The sequence below is a fragment of the Gobius niger genome, assembly GCF_951799975.1.
Source record: "Gobius niger genome assembly, chromosome: 12".
NCBI classification, from domain to species: Eukaryota; Metazoa; Chordata; class Actinopteri; order Gobiiformes; family Gobiidae; genus Gobius; species Gobius niger.
This window is the reverse complement of record NC_136863.1, coordinates 16,964,220-16,975,956: the sequence shown is the minus strand read 5'-3', so window position 1 is coordinate 16,975,956 and position 11,737 is coordinate 16,964,220. Positions and strand designations below refer to the sequence as shown.

At 40.3% G+C, this 11,737-nt stretch overlaps 1 protein-coding gene across 2 annotated transcripts in view; it reads left to right on the top strand.

The window, feature by feature from the left end:
• LOC306971140 (guanine nucleotide-binding protein G(o) subunit alpha) overlaps nt 1-11,737 on the top strand; it is an 84,952-nt gene that overhangs the window by 11,024 nt on the left and 62,191 nt on the right. For both annotated transcript variants that reach the window (XM_079567297.1, XM_079567298.1), the window contains exon 3: nt 11,086-11,227. In XM_079567297.1, the coding sequence (XP_079423423.1) occupies nt 11,086-11,227 (142 nt within the window). The remainder of the gene's footprint in view (nt 1-11,085; nt 11,228-11,737) is intronic.

The following is an 11,737-nucleotide window of genomic DNA, read 5'->3' as shown; positions in this document are numbered from 1 at the left end:
AAAGTAACTTAAATGTTCTTTACATGCAATTTCTGATCTGGTATAACTGAAGCAAAGCATCTATTGATCTACAAACCGACATTGAAACCAGAGAAATCCTTTTGAGTGGATCGTGTTTCACTTTGCTTCTTACGATGTCATGAATTTGAGCCTTAATAAATCAACAACATTGATTCATGTATCAATTCTTAAAACAATTTACAGTTAAAATGGTGCTTGGGAGGAACGCACTCCCCAATGTCTCTAGGGAGATTCTCTTAAACTTGAAAACCACATAGTCCAGTTGTGGATCTCAGCTTGAGGATTTAGACCAGAAAGTGACCAGTGAGTTACGCACAGGACCACTTTCAGTGGACCGTGAGCTATGGCCAAAACCACTGTTGTTCTTTTGTTTTGATGGTTTTTGATAGTCCGTCTTGTCCTCACTGTGTGAACCTACATAACTCTGTTATAACATATATTTGGTGTTTTTGTTCTCACACTTATATGCCAATACCACCTCATGGGATGGCACAGTGGCACAGCAGCGCTCATGCTCCACAGCAACGGGCCTTACTGTATGGAGTTTGCATGTTCTCCCCGTGTCTGCATAGGTTTCCTCCGAGTACTCCAGTTGAGCTCCTTACGGGTTGCCCCAACGGCATTCAAGGATGGGTCAAATGCAGAGAATGAATTTCCCTTTGGGGATTAATTAAGTATAGCCTAGACCAGGGGTCCCCAACTAAATCACCTCCAGGTCCGCAACCCTTTCTTTTGTAACTTTCGACATACAGTATGTCCATGTCCAGGGTCCGGACATATGCAGGCCATTGCTCTTGAAAATGTTAAAACGTGAGCACAGGTTGTCTATTTACATTGCAGAGCTGATCAAAGAATAAATAATTTAGCTTCATTCATTCATTTCAATATTATTCAAATTATTAGATATTTTTTAATTCAGCCTTAGAAATTAAGTATATTGAGAGGATGAAAAGGCTCTGGGGTCCAAACTAAAGCCTCTGGAGGTCCAGATATGGACCCAGGTCCACCAGTTGGAGACCCCTGGCTTAGACCTTCCAAGTACCACCATGCCAACATCTACTATCCTACCTACACTGAGAAAAATAAAACATTGGCTTAATCTGCAAATTGTTTAGAAATCATTTACATCTGCATTTTACTAGTTGTTCATAATGATATATATTCATTAGTCCAACTATAAATGTTTCATCTGTAACTGTGAACATTTTAAATTGGTTCAACAAAAAAATGTTCCTGACTTGAATGTTCAAAGGTTCATTGAGTCAATTTAAAACTCTTAATTAGCAGATATGAGCCAATTTAAATTTTTTCATTGAACCAATGTACTTTTAATGGCTTAATCAATGCCATTTATTGATTTCATTTAAATTGATTAATTTCATTAAAACACATTTGGATTAATTTACTTTTTTATTACCAAAGACATTGTATGTACAAATGCAAATTGCAATATTTTGTAATATGAGTAATGTAGGTACACAAACATTTCATACTTTCTAATTTTTCAATTCTTGGCTCAAGGTTCAAAAGCTGGTTAAACATTTTGAGAAAAAGTGTTAAAACTGCAGTATAATGTATTTAGCCACATTGTTATGCATTTTCAAACACTTGCACAGCAAAACTGGATGAACAAGAATTTTCCAAGAAAAAAAAAACTGTACAGCCAAGGTACAGCATACTAATCACTGCATCAGTCTCCCTGTGATCCGTGTTCATTTCTTGTTATCCAGTCCCATGAGTACCTTCAGGATGAATTCAACTGTGCGTTCACATTTCTTTGGGTACTTCATGTTGAGGTGTTATGAGTCCGAATTGCAAAGTCTTGAACCATTGAATGCAGATCTGTCACAATCTTCACGATGGGTGTTACGACGACTGCCATCGGCTCTTCCTACACACGGAAATCTTGCTGAATCTGCAAAACATGAGTGGAATAACACATATTAGAATTTACAAATAATGCAATGATTTTCATGATCGGGTCTAAACCCGGCTAAACTAAGCCTTAACCAGGTCAAACAGAGTCTGAGTGAGCCACTGGTATTTTAACTTTGTAATTACAGTATGAGGGTTTTGTAAATAACATTACTGCAGCTGTAGATAAAACTGAAAATACATGTATTATAGGGGAGCTCTGAGAAAGTACAGATGTCCGCTCTCAAAATACCCAAATCAGTAATAAATCTGCACTTCATGTTAAACACAAACCAGAATCTTACAATATTTGAAATGTCGTTCATCTTCTCTTTCTATGAAAAAGCCTGATTTCCCCCATTTTGTAAAGTAAAGTTAGAAAATGATACATTCCTATGGTATTTCTTAATCAAAATATAAAGATGCATATATACACCAATTTTAGACAAAAGGACTGGCTCCAGTATTTACATGATATTGATCTTTAGCAAAATGTCAGGTATTGCACAGCACTACAAGAGAACCAATTTTAGTTTTTGGGTTAAAATAAAACCATATTTCTCCTGCAACTCTAATATCTTAAGCTTTCAGTTCATTTTCTAATATTTGTACAATACCCTTATTCATTTATTTGTTTCTTTGACAGGGACAGTTCAAGAAAACATTGCCAACTCAGTGGCCGATGTTATGTACATAATATCCAAAGGCTTATTTGCAGATTTTTGTCAAATGCATTATAGTACATGATTGGCTCTATATGAGGGACTTCTGACTAGATTCTCCGAGAGTCGCTGCTCTTCCTCTCCCGTTATTTCCTCATCGTGGATTAGCAGTGTCTCGTCCAAATTAATGAAAAGCTCTAGATTCCATGGACAGTGAATTACCCATGAACAGTTGAAGGTACATGTTAAAAACATTATATTGGATGTAAATACTTGACCAAAGAAAAAAGTGAGCCCTTAGCTTGAGGTCAAAAACATATACCACGATGGAACACTGATGTGTCCTTCAGTGAAGCCTTTACATCCAGTATGATGTTTATAACACTGACTGTCAGTAACTTACAGCCTGCCATGTAATCTAGAACTATTCATTTATTTGGATGAGACACTTTTAATCCTCCTTAGGGAAATAATGGGAGAGGAAGAGAAGAGCAGTGCCTCCCAGAGAGTCCAGTCTGAAGTCACGTGTCACTTGTGTGAATAGAGCCCATTGTAAGCTCGCACACTTGTCAAAAAAGATCCATTTATTGGCTCTGATCAAATGTAAAACTACAAGATGCACATGCTATGTAGGCCATTGATCAGGAACCCAGAGAACCAATAAAGAACCGATCAAATAGAGAAATGATTAATAGCATTGATGTTGCTCAAATCTGAACAGTTAAGTTTTATAAATCATGTAACATTGGCGGTTGTTAATACCAAACCTAATATAATAAGAGATTTTACAGCTAAGAGCACAAGCACTACAAAGACATGGTTATTTTCAAGCCCAGTCATACCTGATGTTCTTTAATGAGCGCGTCCACTGGAACAGCATCACTAACTTCAGTACACATGGTGTGTACCTGCATCCAGTGTACCGCTCATGGAAGCCTGTAAGATAATTATTTAACTGTAAACAAGTATGTACAGACATTGTAGTAATTTAAATATATAGATATATTCTTGAAAATGTGTTGGCACAATAAGGTTACATAACATTATGCCTTTCAAATAATGCATAGACCTACCTCCTCAAATGGAGATGACCAGCAAACAGGAGTCCTCGTCCTAGTACTGGTGTGGGGTACGGCTCCTGTGCAGATGAGACACAGAAAAATACATTACTTAACTGTAAATGGTCTGTCATTTTTTCAGCAAATTTAACACTAAAATGCATATAGTCTTTTGAATTTAATAAATAAGTTAAGATAAAAAGTGCAACGCATATTCATGCTAAAATTACAAAAAGTACACAATAAAGAACAGCTGAACATTATTTACATTTGCTTGGTTCAGCTTTTTGAACAAACTGTTTTACAAATGACTTTTAATGACTTTTTTATGACAGTCACTTTTGGAAGTTGGGTCAAACATTTTCTGCCCTTTAATTGTAATTACAGGTCATATAATAGTGTTTCAACGCGGGGCTCGTCTGCCCCTAAACAGTTGTTTATTATTTCATTCATGCTGCTCACTTTGAGCTCCCTGTGGGGCAGCAGCAGCGGTGGAGGTGACCGGGGCGGAGGAGGCAGTGGGCGGTGATGTCGCTGCCGTTCGGAGGCGACCAAGAGCGGAGTGGAGCTGAGCGAACAGGTGGAAGATGTTTCGTGTCGGGGCGCCTGTAGCCGCCTCCTCAATCACCGACCCCGCGCACCTTTCCTCTCCCATGGCCCGGGAGAGCTGGCGCTGGGAACGTTCGGCCGCGCTCACTCGCTGTTTCCCCAGAGCCGCGCGCTTAAACCCTTTCCCCGCAGGCCGCGCTCACGTCCCGCGGTCTGTCCCCGTGCCACTCCTCTCTCCGCCCCACTCCAGCAGTCACACTTGTTTCGCAAAATTATCATGCACAACTTAAGCGCGAAGAGGAATAATAAAGAAAAAGAGTTCATGTTCTCTACAGGGACTTGGCTACGCTCGGCTCCCGTCGTTCTCAGTGAAGAGACGAACAAAGACTCGATTCGCTCGTGAACGTCACATCTCTGGTTTAAGCGCTTGCAAAACACGTTAAGGAATAATATTCATAGCAGCTTAAAGCACAGTAAAGGTAGATAGTATTTATTTTATGCGAGTTGCATTTCAAAGTCCAGGCGATGTCACGACACAAAATGGCGGCTGCGCTTAATCCTCTAAGTTAGTGTAATATCTAAATCATAAGGGTGCAATTGGTCAAAAATAAAACCTTCAACCTAATACTCATAGCCTACAATATTTTAGAGATTTGATGCACAATCAGTTTATTCAGTTTCAGTGCCAAAACATGTTCAATTAAAATTCAACTTCAGGAGAATTCTAGCTGACGCCTCTGTGCATACATACAGGACACATGTATTAAGTTTACAAGTCTAAATATGCTTTTAACTTACCTTTTCTCGCTGTAAAGTTCCAACAGTAGGTCTGGCCAGATCTTGAGTGAAAAGGTCTTGGCCACATTTGAAATCTGGAACACGTGGTGTGTCATCTTCTTCGGTGTTAGTTGGTAGAGTCAAGTGCTGCGGTTGTCAGTGCTGCCCCCTGTGTTCGATGGCTCGACGAACGATTGTTCATTAGATCAATTAACTTTTATAAATAACTGTCAATTTGCAATAGACCATTAGATGTACATACAAAAATGTATCAAAACACAATGTTCAATCTATATGGTTTTAATTGGACTAACCAATTTGATTTTCTTTATTTAAGCCAATAGCAAAGACCATATTGAATCAACAACAGCAGTGTTTCACTTTTTTCAGTGTACTGTCTGCCATTAAAATCAACCTCATTTCAAACCTTGTCAAATTGTCTGTAAGACATAAAAAATTGGATGGTACAACATTTCTAAAAATCTTAAGGAAAAGAAAACTGTGGTTGCATTATTTGGTTATTTTAACGGTGCAGATATTGCTATGCTTGGCCCACTAGTTCCTTATGTTCGTCCATCTGTGAGAAATCTTGGCATCATGTTGGACAGCTCTTTTAAACTGGACAAGCATATCAGTTCAGTTGTCCAAACTAGCTTTTAAGTTAAGCTTTATCTTACATTCCCCAAACAAACTCTCAAACCCTCATTAACACATGTTTAGATTTTTGCAAGGCCTTGTACTGTGGTTTGGACCAAGCGTCCATAAACAGGCTGCAAGTGGTCCAAAACCTGTTTGCTGACCGGCACCAGGCAACGAGAGCACGTCACAACTGTGCTCACCCATGTGCACTGGCTCCCTGCCTGCCACAGAATCCACTTCAAGATTCTCTTGAATGTTTTTAAATGTTTAAATGGTTTGGCACCTTTATATCTGTCAGAGCTCCTGTCTGTCCATGTCCCGTCCAGAGCACTTTGCTCCGCTGACCTGCTCCAGCTGGATGTGCCCAAAACGTGCATGAAAACCAGAGGAGACGGAGCTTTTGCCGCTGCTGCCCCTCCGGCTGTGGAACGGCCGGCCCCTCAGCATCCTTTTGGCCCCGACTCTAAGCAGTTTTATGTCCTCCCTTAAAGTCTACCTGTTTGCACCGACTTTTCAATAAGTTGAGCTCCTCCATTGTATTTTCTGTTTCATTGTTCTTGACGTTATAGTTTTATTATGCCTTGATCTGTATTTTTGCATTCCGAGAATTTATTATCTATATTATGTGAAGCACTTTGGGCAGCTGCGGTTGTTGACAATGAAATTGTTGAAATTGACCTGTTGAGTCATGGTTTGTCATGAAGGGTTGAGGGTGGGTCTTGAAGCTCCACCATTTAAGTTAAAGTCAGTACAAATGACCAGCATAGTGGCTGTTGCTGAGTGGCAGTCTCTGCACTTAGCAAATAGAATAACTCTTTCAAGATGGATGTAGTAAATGCTGAGAATAATGCAAGACAAAAGGCTTGGTGCTGACTTTCTATTTGGTTTCTATAAAGCAATGAGAGAATAAAGAATTTAACCTGAACCCTAAAGTCATCTCAATGACCTCAGCAGTTGTTCATGGTGGATTTGTAGTTTCCATGTATGTCGTGCATTGTCCTTCTGTCCTTGCTAATGGCCACACTAATCTCTGCTCACAATTTCCTTGGCAGGGGTAAAAAGGGCTACACATACAGTTTAACCGGGTCTTGTGTGTTGATGTGTGTGCTCGGGATGCCACTGCTTGACCTCAAGGTGTGATGGCGAGTGACTGGAGCCAAGTGACGCAGCAGCTGATGCTCCTCTCTGCTGTGTGTCGTTGTCAGGGGGCTGTATCCTGACATCTTGGGTTATTAATAGTCTACATTTTACCGATAACCTCCCTCCTTACTGCTCTCTCTCTTATAGCCATTATCAGTCGGTGCATTTTTCCCCTCTTTCACCTCCACTCCGCTCTGGCAATAGCATTGACTCATGCACGTTGTGCAAGTAACTGCCGGTCAGTGTTGACAGGAGTGGGCCAGTGTGCACTTTGTCACAACCCAAACCACAAAGTGACTAGATGCATTGCACAGTGATACGGTCTGTGTGTCAGGACACACAGTGGTGTGTAGCAACAGGATCCAGATAAAGGCCTAATTGCACAGTGCAGTGTTGAGAATGTGTATAAGGGAGTGAAGACAGAAAGTGTGTTGGGGACTGGGACTGTTGTATGTGTCTGTCCTGTGGCTGAGGTGTGTAGCACTAAAAATACTGACCTGGTGCAGTGTTGCAATGTGTTATTCTTGACACCACTAACTAAAGACTGACATTTTATGGCAATGATTTCTAATCACTGTTCATATTGTTTTGTATACTATGGATTTTTCTAATGACAGTTTTCTCATACTGCTCTATGACTTCTAATTAAGCCGTACTTTTGTAGATACACTGTCAAAAGTTGTCAAAAAATAAGTTTGTTTTTAAATGAGAATATGTGACCTTGATTCAAGAAGTAAGTAAATTCATCATATTGCACATAACAAATGGATAATTATATTTCCTGATATTTAAAGTTGAATGTAGTTTCAACACAGTGATCCACAAATTCAATGCTAGCTAACTTTTAATGTATTGCTATTTCCATTTTATGTTAAGTAAGATAAATATTGAGATGCTAGCTTGATTATTAGTCTGACTTCACCACTATGGTAGCGCACCTACATTATTTTCTTCAGCTCAGTATTTGTGATAATACGAGTCGAGTCAACTATACATCCCATAGTTGTGCCCTTTTAACCATTAAAAAAACATTATCCCTGTCAAATTAAAGGGATACATTATGGCCTAGTATCGACACTAGCCTGAACACCTGTTATTTGACATCCATAAGGATACCCTCATAATGATATCACCAAATTGCATCTCTGTTAAATAGCCCATATGTCTGTCTCTCTGTCCATCTGCCTGGCTCAGTGTGGAACAAAACTATGTTTCGGGTCACCATGCAAATTGTGCCAGGGCAATAGCAAACTGCACAGGAACACAAGGCTGCCTCTGCTGACAGAAGGGCTCCGAGTGTGGGTAATGAGAAAATGTCCTCATGCATGAAGGCTCACGTCAGCAGGTCTTTGCACAAAACATTGTGCACCTCTGATAAGGACGAACTCATCTTTCTTTTTGGAGTTTTTTGACATAAGTTTTTTTTTATGATCTTACATTGATAAAATGTGTTGTTGGACTCTCTGCTTCAAGTTACTCACTAGGGTAACTAGGCTTTCTAGGTGCCCAAAGCAAGGGACACACTAATGGAGTTTTAAAACTTTGCCACAATTAAATATTTCACACTCATGAATGTCACAAAAGTTTCCATTTTGTGTTCAACAATCGAAACATTTCATGCAAATTTCCTTCACATGCAAAATCGGGAGCCACTCCCCCTGGGTGGGTGCTCTAGACTGTCCTTATCTTAAACATGCTAAGTATTAGACCAATGAGTAGGCAAATAAGATGTTTTAGACTGATGTGCCGCGGCCGCCATGTTTTTGCAAAATGAACTTCGCGGCACCTCTTGTCTTTCCACTGGCACAGCAGCATCTAATTGAGTGTTTGTCCTGGTTTCACCTCCAGAGCAGGAAGGATAAATGTTAATGAAAGACTGCAAAGGCCTGTGGATGAAGCAGTGTGTTGTCCGTGAGGAGCCATGCCGGTGCCCTGGATGTGGTCAGATTGACATGATGTGCACTTCTTACAGATAAGACCATATCCGGCCTGTCCCGTTATAGATCAGTAGCCTTCAATGTGAAAGTCACTCACGTAAATAGAAGCGGGGTGTGTTTATATAGGCCTGGCCGGCGGCCTGATTGATCTGAAACATTACACCACAACGACCATGCGGCCCGCCAGACTACAGCATAAACATGGGGGACACATCAGTGCGTGGGGACCTCCATGATGCAGATCATAATGTGCATAATCACACTAAGGATTTACTTTTATCTTCGATTAGTACACACAATTATTTAGCAAATTAAACAATGAGATGGACCGTTGTATATTCAAGATAGCAATTAATCAATTTGTTAAAGCAGTACTAAGTGACTTGTTTACCTTAATATGTCGTTTTCGTAGTCCCTCTGGGGTTATACAAGTGTTATGGGATGATTGGGGGGTCCTTCATCTCCCCCGTAGCTTCTCCCCCCTGTTGGCTTCTTCTTCACAAAGAAGAAGCTAAAAGCCTAATGGGCAAAGCTAACTGCGGGCTAGCGCCACTTAAACAGTATTTACAGAAAAAAATGTTTCTCAATTGTGTAATTGGATGTACAATATCCCTCTCTCCCCTTGTCTTTTCTGTCAGCGCAGTTTTTTTTTTTTTAATAAAAAAACGCAACATGCTACGACACCTGCAGTGGTGCTCATGGCCTCTAGGGGCATGAGTTAGTACTACTTTAGTTTATTATAAATGAATGAAACTGAGTCATTTGGATAGATAGTGACCTGCATGTAAGTACTCTGAACTAGTTAGGTGGCCATGTGAGACCTTTCTGTGTGGAGTAAAACTATGTTTTTTATAACTGCATTTTCTTCAGCATCAACAAGCGCTGCATTGATGTGACTGTCCATGTAGTTGAAGTCCTCTGTACAGTCCAGTTCCAGTGAATCTGGTGCTTTGGTGTTGGCAGTGTGAGTGACCCTGCCTTTTTCCTGGTCGTGATCTGCGGTCCGTCCATCTGTGTGACTTGCCTGTTTGCTGCTCTAACTTTGTGACTGGGGCCCATGTGTTAGCTTCACTTAGAGACAACATTGACATTTGAAGCAGCGGGAAAGGCTGCAGCTCACACCATGTGCCTAAATGTCAGCGCAGACTACTTATTATGGCTTGTCCACAATTCGCCTTCGCCCTTCTGCTTCTGTCTTTGAGGTTTTGGTTATAATCGTTCCCCGGCCACCTGGGCAGACCTCACCCAAAGTAATACTGACTATGTTACTATTTTTGCTTTGTTTAGTACTTGCATAGATTCTGTATAACATACAGGTATATAGGGCTTAAGAGAGGTTTACACTGGACAATGGCAAGTCTCTGTTCCTATTACAAATTCCATTTATAAAGAATGAGCTGGTAAAGGTAATGTTTATAAGACAAGCTCTTGTTTGTAGGATGCACTCTTTGTGGTTTAAAAAAACATTACTTCAACAAAACTTGGGTTGCCTTACAGGAACAGGCCACCGTTTTTCCATACTGAGATATGTTCTTACCTGAGCTGAGACGAGTGGGTACGTACCTGTCTGGTATTTACACGTGCGCTCAGTCATGGAAAGAGACCAAAGATGTTGTTAGTGTTTAAGCTTCTCCTCCATGAGGTCAAACCAGAGGGGAAGTTTCCCCTATTTAAATATACGGTTACATGAGTAGTTACATGATCCAAGTATAGTTATACAAAATTAAAAATGTCGATTTTCTAAGCGGATAAAAAGGGGAACTATATTGCAAGGCATAACAACACCTCAGGAGCACTTTGACGTCAGCGTTGATATGTTGATTTCCAAACAGTTTTTCGTCACAAAATCTGGCAAGTTGTGGCAACCCAAAGTGTGGGGGTCTGATTTGTGAATTGTCTCAATATATTCAGAGCAAATATGAGCATATTTTACTTCAGGTAAAATGTTTTGTCATTGTGAATAAATCAACAATTGTTAAAGGAACGTTTTTCCATACTGAGATATGTTCTTACCTGAGCTTAGACAAGTTGATGCTTACCTGTCTGGTCTTTGTGCGTGCGCGTGGAAGAACGTGGTCGCTTCCAAATTCACCCCCGTTTGGAGCTATAGGAATATATTGGGAGAGACCAAATTCTAACAATATCTTTGGTCTTTTTTGCGTGACTGAGGGCACGCAAAAAGACCAGAGAGGTACGCAATCAACTCGTCTAAGCTCAGTCAAGAACATATCTCAGTATGTAAAAACGGTGGCCTGCTCCTTTAATAGTAAGCCACGCTTACTTCATATTTGGGGACAAAGATTGTTTGTGACATATTTGTTTACTTTTTTGGCTTCTAATCATTACACTCACATTGTTTTGACCTAAAGTTGTTTGTGTTTTATCCAGGATCATCCATGAGGACGGTTTCTCCGGTGATGACGTAAAGCAGTACAAGCCAGTCGTGTACAGCAACACCATCCAGTCTCTCGCTGCCATCGTCCGCGCCATGGATACACTGGGTCTGGAGTACGGAGACAAAGAACGCAAGGTCAGCACAAACTGGTTAAACCCGACCAAATGCTGCTTACTCCACATCAGATCAATTCAATATTTAGGTCTTACGCAGCACACACAGTAAGACCACCACAGATGGAAATGAATGAACATTGTGTTTAATCTCGAGTTCGAAACTGTGAACTCAATCTGGCAAAACTGAGATTTTGATCAACACAACCTGCTGTATACGCTCTACTACACAAGGAAAGGAAAAAAATGTTAAATTTCAAACTGTTATCACATAATGCAGAGTTACTAACTAAAAATGTTTAACTTAACTTCTTTCAGAGCATAAATATGCTGCTTTCTTGAATTTAAATTGTATGAATGGAGCTTGGGTCACGCCTGAAGAAAACACATTTTACTGTTACATTTTTCTTTTTTTTCCTGTATGAGGTTGTGGGTAGAAGAAAACCAAGCAGCAGTGGCATTTTCCGCCTACACTCTTATAGTACAGTATAGATTCCCAATATTTATGCACAGAGATGAACTTTGGAGTGTG